Source organism: Mchenga conophoros, linkage group LG7, assembly GCF_057382185.1.
Source record: "Mchenga conophoros isolate Kocher_MC1m ecotype Shallow Benthic linkage group LG7, M_conophoros_male_GT1.1, whole genome shotgun sequence".
Lineage (NCBI taxonomy): Eukaryota > Metazoa > Chordata > Actinopteri > Cichliformes > Cichlidae > Mchenga > Mchenga conophoros.
The window spans coordinates 57,973,824-57,991,553 of NC_140532.1; the positions used below are offsets into that span (position 1 = coordinate 57,973,824).

At 42.9% G+C, this 17,730-nt stretch overlaps 1 protein-coding gene and 1 pseudogene across 1 annotated transcript; one reads left to right on the forward strand and one right to left on the reverse strand.

Annotated features, from left to right (window-relative positions):
- Positions 1 to 742: 742 nt before the first annotated feature.
- On the reverse strand, positions 743 to 9,807 carry purg (purine-rich element binding protein G). The gene has a single exon (XM_085280423.1). It carries the CDS (start codon positions 9,476 to 9,478, stop codon positions 8,450 to 8,452), a length of 1,029 nt encoding a protein of 342 aa, XP_085136549.1. The 5' UTR covers positions 9,479 to 9,807; the 3' UTR covers positions 743 to 8,449.
- A 4,371-nt stretch (positions 9,808 to 14,178) lies between these two features.
- On the forward strand, positions 14,179 to 17,493 carry LOC146571286 (uncharacterized; annotated as a pseudogene).
- Positions 17,494 to 17,730: the final 237 nt, after the last annotated feature.

A 17,730-nucleotide genomic window follows, 5' to 3' on the forward strand; every position in this document is an offset into this window, starting at 1 on the left:
TAAGCAATCTCCTCTTCCAACCTTTCATACTACAAATATAACTGCCATATCATCAAAATTAATGCTCCTCTCTCTATTGGTAAGCTGGTTTCTGAAAGCTAAATGGCTCAGTTTTTGCATCAACTAGAGTTGTTTCGAGTCTGCATCTGAGCCCAGAGTTGTATTTTGGTCTTTTCAGCCTTCTGACACAGACTTAAAAACACCATGATACTTTATAGATTCTTATCTGTCAATGTGGCACTGAGTCTTGGTTTTAAGCTGAAATTACTCCCATTTCCAGTCATATTCTTAAACACTGAAACATTTAAACCTTGTTTGACAGTGATAAATAAACCTCTGTGTGCAAAATATTTGATGCAAACATTTTTCTCATGAAAACAAACTCTTGCACAAAGATTGCATTTTTGGTCTCCTACTGGGATCTATACTATTTTTTGCAGATTTGCAAGATTTCATGTGAAGCAATATTATCAAGAGTGTGTGTGCTCCAAGGAAAACACACTATTGATTGTGTTTTCTAAGGAGAATCTGCAAGCTGATGTTTCTACTGCATGTTCACGTTGGATTGTTGCAACAGTGTGTAATGTGAAATGCACAGCATTACAGTATGTAGCAGTATGAAATATCGCATGGCCTTTAATAAGTTGGGAAGATATGATCAAATATAAATTTACTGTAAACTTTTTATAACAGTGTGGTATAGTGCTGGATTGATTCTTAAAATAGAAACTGAAACCATTAATAATCCTGTAAAATCTTTTATTGGAAAAAAACAACAACAACAATAATCAGTACAACCTTTTAATTTTCCAAATTCTTTGCCAGCAACAATCAACACAAAGGTTTCCAAACTCAAACAACTTTGACCTGTCAAAGACTATATTGATGTTTGCTGTCCAAAAACTGCTACATGATAAATTATTCAATAAATAAACACTGGAAGAAATAAGACTACAAAATTATGTTAGATTGTCTGTCTGTAGATCTTTTAGACTTTGTCACAAGGGCAGCGTAACTGTAAATAGACATGACTGTTTTTTTGTTTAAAAAACAGAAACAAAACAAAAAGAAAGAGGAAAAAAAACATAGACCATCTAACAATGGAGTGCCTCTAAGTTCAAGATACTCTTGGATAACAACCCCTTCATCAGACTGACTCTGGTTCTGGTTTATCCAAGGGCTCGAGGGTGATTTTATTATTTACAGTTAAACTGCACCATTTATGATAACCTAAGATATGTGTTCCTGATGCAGGTGATGCACATACATCACATTTCAGAAATACTATGCATTAAAAAGTTGAAATTTTCCTACACTCCAGGTATTCTGGTGATTAAGTTTGGAGGAAAAACAATAGGGAAGAACATGGGCAACATTGAAACTTTCTCTGTCCAAGTTAAAATGCCACACCCTAATTATCTCTAATTCACTCTATGGGTTTGGAGGAGTGGAAATAACACTGTGTGCTCATGTTTGCAGAGAACATTGAATAGCTGTCACATTTCTGTATGTAAACATGAGATTGGATTGTGTTTTGTAGGGCTGTTGCATTTTAAAAGTAGAAAGTTGGATTTTTCCAAATTTCTGACATCTTTGGGAAGCAGCACTATTTGAGAACAGCAATAGGACATCAATTTTCTTTTATCTACTTTTTATACTTCACCTTTGCATGCATTCAGCTGGGGGTCAATAGAAGCACCTTTATATAATATAACGTAGCACCATATTTCTTATAATTTTCTTATTATACTGGGACCCAACCATGGACATGCATACACTCTAAAAACATGATTACCATTTCTAAATGTAGCATCATTTCAAACATTACAAGGCAAGTAATGATTATTAATACAGTACTTTACATGTAGATGATTTTTTACAGTACACATCAAAGAAAGTGCTAAAGTACAAAACTTCCTTGTTTTTTAAGTGTTAGGTAACATGAATATAAGACACACCAATGTATTACATTACATGAATATAAATTTACACACTTGCACATTTTCGGTATCCACTCAACTTTTAAAAGATTAGCAAACATTTATATCCCTACATTTCCCACTTCAAAACTCTGATGATGAAAACTACAAACAACAGCAGCAGGTCTTCTTCAGTACGTGTACATTCACATCACTCTGCCTGCACAAGCACAACCATATAAACACATACAGTTCGAGTTCTAAAAAAATACTATGGTAAATTATGATGGATATGAATATATTATCCAAATTTATAGCAATGATCTCAGTAATTTTTTAGATGACTATACTGAATGCCTTCTGCTAAAACAAAGTACAGGAATAAAAATCAGAAGATACAGTGAATCTGTGAAGATGCTTTAAGGCGCCAGGGTTGGAAACATTAGCTCCAGTTAACAGTCCAGATTTATTTTTAATCAAGCTATTAATTAAAGTCCAACAACCTGTAGCCCTCAGCCTATAGCCTTATCTTTTCTTTTACTGTCCATGGATGTTGAGATAGTCTCATCTGCTATAAAGAAACAGACCAGTAGTCGGCATGTGGGTTAAAAAAATATACATAAAAAATAAAATAAAGCAGTGCTTCCCACCATAATCAGCTGGATTTTTTATACAATAAATGAGATGACTTAAGGCATGCAAAATTTTACCCTCATACTATGAAAACTGTCAAAGTTACAGGCTCTCAAAGTGCATAAGTTTGTTCAGAATTTTTTTTTTTTTTTTAGCCCCCATAACTTTATAAATACAAGAGATAGCAACAGGATTTTTGGTATAAAATGGTATAAAAATGTAAGTAAAAGAGACTTTTCAGATACTATATCATTTTTGACCACCACCTATCCCAAATGGTTATATGACCCTTGAAAAAGTCCATTTTTGGAAAATATGAACGTTTAGTAGACATTAAACTGAAGGGTTTTTTTTCTCTTGAAACTACAATGTACCCCATGACACTGATGAAATTGCTTACATTTAATTTTAAAAACAAAATCACGCTGAACATGTTCATTTGTTTGTAAATTGTGACACTTGCAGTGAATGAAACACTGATTAAAGTTTTTACCAGGACCTAAATGAAAATTTCATGTTGCAAACTCCTGTAATTATGAAGTTATGAGGGCTCAAACATTATGGAGAAAAAAAAAGTACGGCTAATTGGTAAAAGTTTGGACTCACCCAATGTACTTACAGCTATAACCAGGGGTGCACATAAGTGGTCCGCAGGTACGTATTCGCTGTCAAAATAAAAGACGCGCACCAGATAAGATGTTGCAACGCGCATTTGCGTACATCAGATTTTCTGTGGGAGGACAGAGATTTGTTTAGAACTCTTAAAGATGTCGAAGAAGCAAGCTCCTTTAAGCAATTACTTTGGTGTTCCCCCACCTCCAAAGAAATGTCAAAAGGAGTCCGAACCGCAAAAGAAGTGGTTGCAGGAGGTGAGCTGCCTTCAAAAAAATGATGATGAACGCACAGAGATGTGGTGCGGAATATGCCGTAAAAATCCTGCTCTAGCGGTCAAAAACAGTGACTTTTATATGTACGCAAACGCACGTTGCAACTTCTTATCTGGTGCGCGTCTTTTATTTTGACAGCGAATGCGCACCCCTGACTATAACTTAAACAGTTATTTTTGTTTTTTGACTGATTTTCTATGTAAAGCCCCTGAATGATACTAAAGAGAACATATAATAAATGCTAAACAGATTTCTACTTATGTAGTGTTTTTTTACTCTGAGTACTCAAAGTGGTCAAATATGGCTGCATAAGATGCTTCTTGTGCTTTCATACTTCTGTGATTGTGATTCTGACATATATGATGTTCAGAGCAAGCTTGACAACACATAATTTAAACAAGAAAATTCCACCCTTTACCTGGGAAGCAAACAAATCAAATTCATGCAAATTTAAGGTAGTGAATTTCATGTATTACCATGGTCTTTGTCAGCAAACTGGCAAATTGATCTCAGGAAGTTTTTTAAAGTTTGTGCAGGCCTTCTGTGCTTTCTTTTTTTGTATGTCTCAAAGGTTGGATGCACTGTTACAAATTAAAAAGCTATGTTTAGTTAAACTTAATAACCATTTTGTTTTCCAATTTCGTATTATTAGTATTTATAATACATTTATTTTATTTATTATTATTATTATTATTATTATTATTATTATTATTATTATTATGTTTTCTGAACAGAACTTTGCTCTCTGGAACTAACTGTAGGAAAAATGGAAAAGAAAATGGAAAACTATACAGCAGAACTAAAAACCTCTCTCTTTGTAGATCCATCTAATCTTTAACACCAATTCATACCTTTGCTATTTTAGCAGATGTGGGTTAAAATAGGCTAAAGTGAACAAACACACAATGACATTTGACTACTCAAAGAATTAAGCATTGTCTGACTAATGACAGCTAAAATATTTTGTTATGTGTCAATTATTATTCAAAAATGCCATATTTGACATTTTTTCACCAGTAGTTTCATGTTCAAGTACTTCTTCACATTGTTCATGTCAACATAACAGAATATTCCTGACATGAACATTTGATTTCACATTATTCTGTGAGATTCTAGAGTCTTGGTACATATGATAATGAAAATTTAATATAGCATTTGCATGAATATACACATATAGATGTTAAACTATTGAGAGCCTCAATAAGAAGCTGTCAAAAACCAACACAGACAATGAAAGGAGTTTTGAAGCACACATCAGCAGATTCTACAAGCAGAGAACTATGATTGTCACTTTACACCAAAGGCATATCTAGAGATAGTTCCTCTATGTCAACTAATTACAAAGCAGCAGAACAAAAGTGCAGCTTTTATTTAAAGTGCTGTTGATTTTGGAATTTTCAAAACGAATATCCATCATAATTTTAAACAATGTCATATTCCACCTCAAACATAATACTTTGTTTTTATGTCCATATCTTGGCCTCAGCCAGTTATTGACATAACCAATATCTAGGGTAGATGAGACAATTTTCCTAATTCTGTGACAATCAATGTTGAATCACATTTCACTAATGAGTTAATTAAATTATTACATTTCATTTAATTTTTTAAAATAAACTGTGCTTTGTACCATATATACTTTGCCATTTATATGAAAATAAAACAACTCTTCACTAGATCATACAACAGACACACCAAACCAATCCTGTGCTTTTCAAGCACAAAAGCATTCCAAGAATTGCCTACTAAAACTAGAAAAAAACAAAAAAAACAATTGAAACTCTTTTTAAAATTATTTTTCCTTTTTTCCCCTTCTTCATTTCACTAAATCTCAAATCTGTGAAACTGAGACAAAGACCCCAAAACAGACATGAGGTATCAAATATTAACTTCTGACTTGTTTCTGTTCAGATATAAACTTGACAATTAGCTCTGACACCTCTTCATATAAGCATCAGCATCTCGTGGGAAATATGACTTCCTGCATGAGAATTTAAAAAGCTGCCCACCTAATTCAAAATAAAGTTCAAACAGTCAACGTACTTTAGCTTATTAGGACCTGTACTTTAAAAAATATTATCTAATCTCAAAGGGTGTACCTCAGCTCCAGAGGTACTTTCCTTGTAAATTTCCATATTAGAAAGGAATATCGTGTTGTAGCAGACGAATCCCTTTCTGCTTATATTACTATTTCTTTCTTTTTTATAACAGAAATGATGTTGTCACTCACAGTAAAGTACTGCACTGTGTTTCAGTGGTAGTGGGAAGTATAAAGAAGCTACTGGAATTAAGTTAATCATGTTAAGATTAAGCATTAACATGAATCTATTTAATTGATTGGGTTTATGCTTTAAAATCTACTGAAGATAAAACTAGCTTTACCATTTGCACATTTAGAGTTCAGGTACTTCAGTTTTTAGGTTTTTGTCCTTTTTAAGGACATTAAGGTTGATCTAGGTTTTTGCCTTATCCTGGTATGATGCTCAAGTCAAAGTCTGGCTTGGGTTCTTTGTCAATGTGACCAGCTCTACTTTCATGCTGGTCACAGAATGCAAACATAGGCAAATATACAGCAAAATGCCATCCAAGCTCATGAATAGCAGCACTTGGATGGATTTTAAGGACTTAAAGTAAAAAATGAACTTACACTTACATTTACACTTTCAAAAAATGTAATCGCTTGTTCATCAATAGACAGCAAGGAAAGGTAAAATACAAGGTTCTGCAGGCACAAGCATATTGATTTAAGATTTTCTATAGACCCATTTGAGCTTGATGTTGAGCCCTTTCGATCCCAACACCCCCAATTCACCAGTAAGCACTGGGCTATTTGCTGACATCAAGGTAACAAGCCCAGTTTATACCTTGACTTTGATCTATTTACGTCATATATATATAAAAAAAAACAAAAAAAAAAACGGACCTGAGCTGTAATAGTGAAAACTGGGTATCAACATCCTCAAAAGACAATGTGTGAAACCATTTTCATAGCACCACACAATATTACAGAATAGGCAGGAAGGTACTTAAAGTATAAACTTTGATGTTTAATTATTCCTCCTCATGCCAAAAATAAATTATGAAAAGAAGCATTCTCTTTGGCAAAATGTTTAGAACTTGTAGAACTTGGCTGTAATGAGTGAAAGCCAAAAGATTAAAAACAAAAAACAAAACAAAAAACGGAGGCTTGTTTGTCTAGGTCAAAGTGCATAGACCTCTTCTCTCTATTATTTTAGAACTTTTCTACCATCAGTGTACCATCCGCTATATGTTTCAAATTCATGTGAATAATAGGAAGAGCAGCCACACTCCAAGCAGTCATGCAACATGGTGCATCTTTTTTCAGGTCTACGTTTAGGCTCTGTCAAATGTAGTAAAGACACTGAACGACAGAGGGTGCAGCCACTAAAGATAGCATATTACAATGTTGTGTGTTCAGCAGAACACATGTAAAATACCTTTCCTTCTGTCAATATGTTATGTAAATTTAAGTATTAGGATATTAGTATCACATAAAATAAATAATGTAACTCCAGTAACACAGTTACTCTCTAGAAATGTGACATTAGATCTGTGTGTCTTTCCAGATAGCAGTCAGTTTTTTATTCTTCTGTTGAGCTGTATTTTAGGGTTCCTGAATGGACCGCTACATATATAGTTGTTTTCTAGTTTTATTAACCATTTTTAAGGTAATTATATCAAGTCATCAAGTGATCTAGTCTTTCAGCAAATTCTACAAGCCCGTTCTTTTTCAAGTGTTGCAACACAGATTTCACGCAGAAGTCTAAATAAGGTTTAAGTGCTTGTGTTGGATAGAATTACTGGACTTGGATTGCAGTACCTATAAGGTTTTTTTAATTCATTTTACCTCCCCCATTTTTGTGAATGCAACACACAGTACAACTGCAGGGTAGAGTCTTATCAAAAACCAGAACATCATGTAGTGCTTTGTGTCCTTGTAATTTAAAGCAGGCTTCTACAGCACATGTCTCCCCCCCATCATTATGCTGCCGAGGTAAGCAGCACATTTTATACATTTCAGGATGCTCTAGTCTGGTCATTTGCACAGATTGATTGGCCTAAAGTACTGCACTGCAGGAAAAGCTGTCACTAAATTCATTTTTGCCAGCATTATCATGGACATTTAAAGCAATGTTTTGTGTCTCATATGAGGCAACATAAACTGGAACTGTTAACATGAATGAAAACCTTCCGGCTGGACCAGTGAAAAGGCAGCACACACCAACAGTATGTGATTAATGTCACAATATGTGTCTTATTTTTCTCCCCTCCCACCAAGTCTTAACTGGCAGCATTAATCTGTACAACACTCGTTTCCCATTTCCAATTCTGATTCCTGTAATTTAATTTCTTCTCCACTTGTCCAGTTGGGTTGCAAGTGTTCTATAATGCTGCTTGTGTGTATTGCACTTATAGTAAGTTCCAATATATGAGGTATTTTCTTCATTAATAAAAGGGTCCGATTTTTTTTCTTTCTATATCATTTCTTAAATTGTACCTATCACAAAACACACTATACTTAACAAATTAACTCTGTTTATTTAAACTGACAAAATTTCTGCACATTAGTGTGCCATAAAATTGTTAACCATATTGCTTTGGGGGTAAAATATTAACAGATATTATTAGCGTCAACTTTCTATGTAACTTAGAATTAAAGTTTAAGCAAATGAACACTGCACTCTTGAATTTAACAGGGAGGTATGAGTATGGTATGGGGGAGCGCAGGGATGCAGCTGGCTCAGGACCCTGGGATGGCCCTGACTAACTGGCTACAACACAATAATCGGCAATGAGAAAATGATGACTGACTTCTTGGCATGTTAAAAATTTTGAGTTTATCAGCCCTTGGCAAATAAACTGAAAAGTTAATGAAGTACATCGTATCTGAGTAGTATGGTAGGGACACATACAGTACATCATATTATTGTCACATCTGGACAAAACTGAAACCCTAAATTAGGCTACATGCTAAAAGCACCACGAAGGTCAGTCCTCCTGTTCCTCACTGTCTTGCTGGCCATCTGTCCTTTTATCTTTGTGACAAGAAAAGATTCGTCGCATCTCCTCCTCGTACCTGATGAAATTCTCTCCGAATCTAGCCCAGGCTTTTAGGGGAACTGTGATGGTGTTTCTATACGGCTGTCGCACTTCGCTGATTTTTAAAAAGATACCATACCGGTTTGAACCCACATCAAAGTAAAACCTTTTGTTGTCCACTCGAAAAGACGCAGCCTCTGGAAGCTCGGGGTTGTCGTTGCGATTCCTGGAGCCTGCTCGGCTGCGGTCTTCGCTCTCTTCGTCCCCGTAGTCTTCAATCAGCTGTGACAGAGCGTCTCTGAACTCAATCAGTCCCTGTGCGGGTAACACTATGGTCTGCTCGATGCCCTGGCCGTAGTAGCCCATTGTGCCGTGTCCTTTGCTGACAGTCTGCCGTATGCGGAGGAATCTGCCTCTCTGGTTCTCCTTCAGGTCCAGAAAGTACTTTCTGTTGTCTCGCTCAATAAATTCGCTCTTGAGAACACGATGTGCATGGTCATCGGACACAACAGAACCGGTGGGGGACAGGTTCGCGTGATGCTCCTGCGCTCTCTTACGGGAGTCGTTCCCGCGGCCCTGGCCATTGTTACTGTGGTCCTCGACCTGCGGAGGCGCCAGCCCCCCCCGCAGTCCAATGCGGGCGTAATAATCTATAAAGTCTCCCAGACAGTAGCGTAGAGCGGGAGCCATCGACATAGACAGTGTCAGCTTGCTCTTTCTGATGTTATCATGACGGCCCCTTCCTATCCACACCTCGGCTATTTTAAGGAAACGGCCGCGTACACTCTGCTTGACATCCAGATAAAAGCGTTTCTTCTGGATGTCGACGCGTTTGGAAGCTAATTCTTGGATGTCATTTCCTTGCTGCTGTGACCAGGTCTGAACATATTGCTGAGGAAATGCATGTCTTGGTAAAGAGTCTGATGCAATCTTACCCCTGCCTCTTTCCATTCCTTTGCAACATCCATCAGCCATCATGATTTATATTCCACCACTAGACAGCACAGGACAACGCGTTTTGTCCATTACAAAGGGAAATTAACAGGCGAATAAAGCAGGCTTACTCATACAAATATCTGGAGCAACAAACAATTTAGCGAGATGCCTCGAATGACCTGAAAATGGCAGCTAGTTTGGAATCATCAGCTGGTCGACTTTCTGTGTCCCGATAAAAGGTCAAGTTCTCCTATTTAGCTATTTCCAGTGCAGACCTACATTCCATTTTCTGTCAAGTATTTGCCTTATACCTCCCCTTTTACTAAGGGAGCTAGGGAAACAACCAACCTGAAATGGGAGGAGGCGTCCAATACTACATGAACCCGATGAACCTATCCACCCCCCTCCCCGTCCTGAGAATACCTCAGTTAAAGAGACACGATTTTTATTCTAACCGAAGGGTGCAATTCTGATACACTCACATTTTTTAGACAGACTTTAGGAGAATTTGGGTAAAACTTGTAAGATGATTATTATGACACAAAAACCCCTAATATCTCAAATTATGGCATTCGTAAATCAGAACAGAGGATTGAAATAAAATACCAAAAATTAAATCATCGTCTTTGTGAAACAGTCAAACTGCTGCCTGTAGACTACTATTGCTTTACATATTTTGAAATTGATTAATCATCTTGACGTCACAGTACAGCTGCATCACTAAGACTAACAATGATCAATGATCAACAATGGACAATGAGGTCAGTTCCATGATCATTAATATACAAATTGGCATTACCATTGATCATAACAATGATAGCTTTGGTCCTCAGATTTCGTGGAGGATGAGAGATGTCATCATGATGGCAGATGAAACAACAGTCTTTTATCATCTTAAAACACAGCGACCAGGGAGCAGAAGAACATCATATCAAGAATGCCCTGAGTAAAAGTTGTTATCCCAGCTGGCCATTTGTCACAGCTGGGAAGGTACCTAAAGAATTCTCCAGGCTATCCAGGACAGCTCTAATCTCTCTGTCCTCTCTCCATCCTCCTCGCTTCTTCTTTGTTCTGACAATCACATACAAATGCATTTTATTCAACTAGAAAATAAACATGAAAATATAATTTTATAATAATTATTATAAGAGCAGGTAGGGGATCCCCATTTGATAACAATATAACACAACTTAGTTATGTGAAATCATCATTAATGAATGTGCACAAAACAGGAGTTACATCAGCTTTATAATTTTTTGTTAACTTTGACTACATGTCCACTCTTACCTGTTTTTTTTCCCCTTTGTATTATCTCTGCTTCTTTGCTGTCTTCACCCTGCTCTCTCTCCTCTCTTGGTGTTTGTGCTGTCACCATAAGTTAAATTTAACAGTGAAACATAATTTACAACCTGATAAAAGATATGAACCAATCCATATCAATTTATAGCAATATTAAAATTAATTCTGGGCTCCTGCTGGCCATTGACAGGTAACATCCTTTTGACTTACTGTCACCTGAAACTGGAGCTTCACTGTAAACCAACAAACCAACCAGTGATATGTCAGCAGTCAGGTTGCTCAGAAGATTAAAATGAGCTAATAATCTCTAGTGATACATTTGCTAAAATTTTGATGCACTTAAGAGAGCAAATGCACATAAGCAGACACATTATAAGTCATGTAAAGAGCTTAGGAAAAGCGATTGTTCTTCCTTAATTTTCTTGAAGACATTTCACCTCTCATCCCTGCAGCACATCTGGGACACCACCTAGCCACTGGTACAGATATGTGGATGACACTTGCATCAAAATCAAAACCCAAGAAGTAGAAGCATTCAGTGTTCACATCAGGGGCAATTCTAGGATCAGATCTTTGGGGGTGCTGAGCACCCAGAGAGCTGCCCATCCAGGCAAGGTAAACTTTACTCGTCATAATGAGACGTCTTCCCCGTCTCTGTCAGTCCCTGCATCCTTAAATGTCTCCAGTTGTACCAAGTTCCCTCTGACTGTCTCCTTGGTGCATTTAAACCCCTGTTCCTCCCTGTCCTCATCATCTGTTGCCTTCATCTCCATTATCAGTCATCATAATTTTACCCTCTCTTTTTTCTTTTTCTTTTTTTTTGCCTGTCCCGTTTGGATCTTTAGCCATCAGAATTGTTGTCTGAAGGCCAAGAAAGATGCCAAGTGGATTTACTTTACCAAGTGGATCATCATGGCCTTGCCATATTGGTCCATTCGATTGACCTTTATTATAATTATGTATTTATTTTATTTTCGTTTTTTAAAGACGGGACAGACATGACTAGGGGATAGGACAGGGAGAAAGAATGAAAGAGAGAGAGGGAGAGAAAGAAAAAAAGGGGAGAAGAGATGGTGAGAAGGGGGGAAGGAAAAAAAAGAAAAACAAACAAAACACCTGGATCACCTGTATGGAGATAAAAAAAATAAAATAAAAAAACAGTAGAGAAAACAAACAACAAAGAGCAACAAAATAAAAACAACACCATCACAATAAACTAGCTAACAGTAGATACTAAATATTACATGTTATTGTTTTTTGTTGTTGTTTTTTTTATTTCACCTGTTGAGAATGAAAAAAGAAAACAAGCAGAAGAAAACGAGAGTAATAGAATAAACAGCATCACTATGATATATGGGAATATAGCAGTAAATACTAAATATTAAACATTATTGTGCAGCACGTAAGATCGACAGCGCACAGTGTGCTTTGAGGTAGGAGCCAAAAAGGGTGTAGTTTGTGTGTGTGAGCACCTGTGTGTACACCTGTGAGCATGAACGCGCTTGTTCCCTTTCAGTCGATTCACTCGGTACAACACATAAGTATGGGATATCACGCCCTCGCGTGTCCTGGCTGAAGAAACCTTTATTCACGCCTTTACGGCAGATGACGTGTGATGACACGCGCAAGGCCCCGCCCGCACATATAGCCGCTGCCATCACCGTCATCCCTCAGTTCTTACGCTCTTCACCTCGCTGAGAACACCTCTGCTGAGTTGGGCTAGCTAGCTACTGCTAGTTAGCTCCGTTGTCTGCCAACTTGAACCTAGCTTAACTGCCCCTGTTGGTGTTAGCCTCCACCGCCCAGCTGGTGCGTAGGCTGCCCGCGGAGCGCTATTTTCAAGTTTTTCTTGTGCAGCGTTTCGCTTTGCGTTTTGGGAATGGACTCCAAACCGAAGCGAGCAAAGCAGAAATCTTCTGTTCGCCCCTGTCCTCAGGGATGTGGTTTCTCTTTGCACGACAGCGACCAGCACGATGCCTGCCCTGTCTGCCTGGGGATCGTCCACGCTAGGAGAGCGTTGACGGAGCCCGAAGCTTGTGCGTTTTGTCGCCAGCTCCGACGCTCGACCCTGGAAAGACGGGTGACGTTTGTGGAAAGAGTGCTGGGACGCTCGGCTGTCGCACGGCATGACCCTCTTCTTTCCGAGTCTGGAGCCCCGGCTTCGTCCGAGTCCGAAGACGAAAATTTTCAGGTCGATGTCCCCGCGATTAGCTGGGCTGACCACATGGAATACGTTGACGGGTTAGCCGATGACGGACCGGGACCATGCAGGAGCGCTGACGGGCTTCAGCCTGGGTTGAAGCCCGCCAGCGCTCCCCAGGAAGACGATGACGTGCTGGACATCGGCCTGGACATCCATGGTTTGTCGGAGGATGAGCAGGAGAGCTCATTGTCGACCCAATATGCCGCCGCTGCTGCGCCGGTCGGCCACGATGACACCTCTCTTTTCCCCCTGTTTCGCCGTGCCGCTGAGAAGCTGCAGGTGGACTGGCCCTCTCCTCCACCAGCTCGGAAGCCGTCGCGGTTTGCGGGTTTTTTCCTTCCACCGGAGCCCGCAACGGCCAAAAACTGCCTCCCCATGTTCCCAGACTTTCTCTGCGAGCTAACAGCGTCATGGGACAAACCTCTGTCTACCCGCGTCACTGTGCCCGGCTATGGACAGTACATGGAATTGGACGGCGCCGAGGGAGCTGGTTTAGCTAACCCACCCCCTATGGAGCCGTCTCTGGCTGCTTATCTGGCCCCGTCCCATAACCATGGTGTCGGTGGCCCCGCAACTCTGCCGTCCAAGCACTGCAGATTCTCGGCCTCGCAGCTGGAGAAGATTTATCGGGCTCAGGCCGGCACCGCTCGAGCCATGAGCTCCGTCACCATGCTCCAGACGTACCAAGCAATGTGCCTGGCGGAGCTTGGATCGCTGGTTCCGGAGGACAGCCCGCTGTCACCTCTTCTTAACGAGGTTAGAGTCACCACGGATTACATCCTCCGTGCGTCTCGCTGTGCAGCGCTCTCCCTGGGCAGAGGGATGGCTTCGACAGTGGTGGCGCAGAGGCACCTGTGGCTGACCCTCTCCGACGTCCCTGATAGAGACAGAGCTGTGTATCTGGACGCACCAGTGTCTGCGGCTGGGTTATTCGGACATTCACTTGAAGCCATTCAGGCTAGATTCGATCTGAGGAAGAAGCAGACGGAAGCTCTGCGCGACATCATCCCCAGACGCCAGCCCCAGCCCAAGCCCACTGCTAGCTCTCACAGGCCCGCCGCTCCTCTGACAGCTGGCAAGAGACCGGCGCCCACTGCTGGAGTGGGAGGGCCGCCGGCGAGAGCACGTACTCCGGCCCGAGCTCCACGCCAGTCGGCCTGGGGCAAAGGCCCTCCCCCGGGCCCCCGACGGGACCCGACGCCCGGGAGGAAGAAGCCTCAGCCCTCCTAGCTGTGATTGCGAGTGGGGAAGGGATCCGGCAGCAGGGAGACGCTGCTCTTACCCCTCTGTTGCCGCACAAGAGGTGCCGCTTAAGTTCTGTTCAGGTTGTCAGCCCCAGAAGGCGCTGCACTTCCCTATCGCGGTCTCCCAAGCACATAACCCCTGCACACGGTTCAGATGTGTTGAATGTTCAAGCGACCACATCGAGTGTTCCCGCTGTTTTTCATTGTTATGCCCCGGAAAAGGTGCACCCAACAAAATGTATAAATGTACATGTTCCCATGTTGCAATCAATAAAGAGTGTTGTTTACTCTCAAACAATCTCAAATGCTCAACCTGCAGGCGAAATGAGCCAGGTCAGGCAGGGGATGCAGTCCCCTGCAGACACACTGGGGGGCGACGGCGCCCCGCCGTCAGTGCTGCAGGCCAGCCGGCTGGCTGCTCACTTCCCTCAGTGGCGCGCTTGCGCCCCCTCTCCGTGGGTGCTGCAAACCGTTGCCATGGGTTACCGGTTGCAGTTCCGGGTCAAGCCGCCTCGTTTCCAAAGAGTCGTGAACACGATTGTCAACCCCGAGGCAGCCTTGGTACTCAGAGAGGAAATACAGGCGCTATTACAGAAGAGAGCAATACGGGTGGTCCCCGCTTCGGAGACGGACAAAGGTTGGTACAGCCGTTATTTTGTCATTCCGAAGAAAGGGGGAGGGCTTCGTCCCATCCTCGACCTGCGAGTCTTGAACACGTACCTGCGAACGTACAGGTTCAAGATGTTAACACTCAGACAGCTCCTGAGTGCAGTCGGCCCGGGAGATTGGTTTGCGACAATCGATCTAACAGATGCTTATTTTCATGTCGCTATACACCCGAAACACAGGCAGTTTCTGAGGTTTGCATTCGAGGGCGTAGCCTACGAATACCTAGTGCTGCCGTTCGGGCTGTCGCTCGCTCCCCGCACCTTTACGAAATGTGCCGAGGCAGCGCTAGCGCCCCTCAGGAAGAGGGGCATCCGCATCTTGGCCTACCTGGACGACTGGGCTCTCGTGGCTTGCTCCAGAGAACAGGTGGAGACGCAGCTGTCGCGGGTTCTGTCACACATTCAGACACTGGGGTTCTCTGTGAACTTTCAGAAGAGCTCGCTAATCCCAGGTCAACAGATCGCTTTTCTCGGTCTGGAAATATGCTCTCTTTCCAGCCGCGCACGGTTGTCGGAGCACAGAGTGGCCGCGTTTCATCGCTGCCTCGCTCAATTTCAGCTGGGACGCAGACTGCGTTTCCAGACGATATTGCGCTTGTTGGGCATGATGGCATCTATGATCGCCGTAGTGCCGCTTGGGCTGTTGAAAATGAGAGCGTTTCAACGCTGGACTCTCTCTCACCGTTTGTGTGCTTCGCGTCACCTCCGGAGGAGGCTGCCGGTAACTGCGTCTTGCATGCTAGCTCTCCGTCCTTGGAGGGAGCCCGGGCTACTGCACCAGGGCTCTCGGATTGGGAGGGTGTTGTTTCGCAAGGTGGTGTCCACAGATGCTTCCCTAAGTGGGTGGGGAGCGCTGTGCGAGGGTGCGTCAGTGAGAGGGATCTGGTCCGCGGCTCAGCGCCAGCTGCACATCAACCACTTAGAGCTGTTAGCAGTGTTCTTAGCTCTAAAGCGTTTCCGTCCAGTCCTGCAGGGCCAGCATGTCTTAGTCAGGACGGACAATTCAACAGTGGTGTCTTATATAAACAGGCAGGGAGGAACACGCTCTCTTCCCCTGTTGCAGCTGTCTCGCTCTCTGCTGTTATGGTGCAGTGTTCATTTTCTGACTCTGAGAGCCACCCATGTCCCGGGCCACCTGAACCTGGGGCCGGACCTTCTCTCCAGGGGGGGTCCTCTGGTGAGAGAATGGAGGTTACACCCTTCAATAGTGGCTCAGATTTGGGATCTATTTGGCGAGGCGCAAATAGATCTTTTTGCTTCCAGGGTGAATGCTCACTGCCCCCTGTACTTCTCCATAATCGACCACGATGCACCCTTGGGCTTGGACGCGCTAGCGCACCAATGGCCAGACGTGCTCCTGTATGCATTTCCCCCAGTGGAAATGATATCTCCAATTCTGGAGAGGGTGCGTCGACATTCCCTCTCTCTGATCCTGGTGGCCCCTTGGTGGCCCGCGAAGTCGTGGTATGCAGAAATAATCAGCCTGCTTGCAGCAAGTCCTTGGCAGCTTCCTCTCCGCAGGGATCTCCTCTCTCAGGCGGGGGGGGGAAGTGTTTCATCCGCGCCCGGATCTGTGGCACCTTCATGCTTACCTGCTGAGAGGTTAAACTTGGTTGCTAAGGGTCTGCCACCTAGTGTGGTAGCGACGATTCAGAGCGCCAGGGCTCGTCTACTAGAGGCTTGTACGCTTACAAATGGCGAGCCTTCGAGCGATGGTGCCAGGTCCGCCACACTCTCCCATTTCAGTGCTCTATTGTGGATGTTTTGACATTCCTGCAGGAGCTGTTGGATAAAGGCCTTTCGTTTTCGACGATCAAGGTTTATTTAGCGGCTATATCTGCTTGTCATATCGGTTTTGACGGGGTGACACCAGGTGCGCATCCCCTCGCCGTGCGTTTTCTGAAAGGGGTTCGCCGGCTGAGGCCCGTGCTTAAGTCCAGTGTCCCGGCTTGGGACTTGTCTTTGGTGCTGGAGGCCCTTTGTGGCCCTCCGTTTGAACCCGTTGAGTCGGTAGATATGAAACTTCTTTCGTATAAGACCGCATTACTTCTCGCTTTGGCCTCGGCGAAGCGAGTGGGGGACCTTCATGCGCTGTCTGTGCATCCTGCCTGCACACAGTTTTCTCCTGATGGCCGCAAGGTCGTATTGCGTCCGAATGCCGCCTATCTTCCCAAGGTCATGCCTGCATCTTATAGTTCAATGGAGTTTGAGTTGCTGAGCTTTTGCTCCCCTCCTTTTGAATCTGAGGAGCAGAGGAGGGTGCATTCTCTTTGTCCGGTGCGTGCACTACGCACCTACATTGAGCGCACTCGGGATGTGCGTTTGTGTGACCAGTTGTTTGTCTGCTTCGCTAATCCGAATAGAGGTAGGGCTCTGTCCAGACAGAGGCTGTCCCACTGGATTGTAGAAGCTATCTCGCTGGCATACAGCACCGGAGGTTTTGCGTTGCCCCACGGGGTGGGAGCTCATTCCACCAGGGGGATGGCGACCTCATGGGCTCTTTTTAGAGGGGTGCCTGTGGCTGATATTTGTGCAGCGGCTAATTGGGCGTCGCCGCACACTTTTGTGCGGTTTTATCGGTTGGACGTTACAGCCCCTTCGGTGGCTCATGCTGTCCTTTCTGCTGGGTCTACCACTCACTAAGGATGTGGTGGTCCCGTTCCGGTTCGGTGGCTGCTCTGCGGGGCGTGTATATAGGTCCCATACTTATGTGTTGTACCGAGTGAATCGACTGAAAGGGAACGATTAGTTATGTCTATAACTTCTGTTCCCTGAAGGAGAGGAACGAGGTACAACACAGGGTGGCCCCACTGAGCAGTTGGCTCGGTGAAGAGCGGCTATCGAACTGAGGGATGACGGTGATGGCAGCGGCTATATGTG

Bases quoted from the DNA above. Each gene is read 5' to 3' on its own strand.
- purg (XM_085280423.1), bottom strand. From the start codon at position 9,478: ATGATGGCTGATGGATGTTGCAAAGGAATGGAAAGAGGCAGGGGTAAG.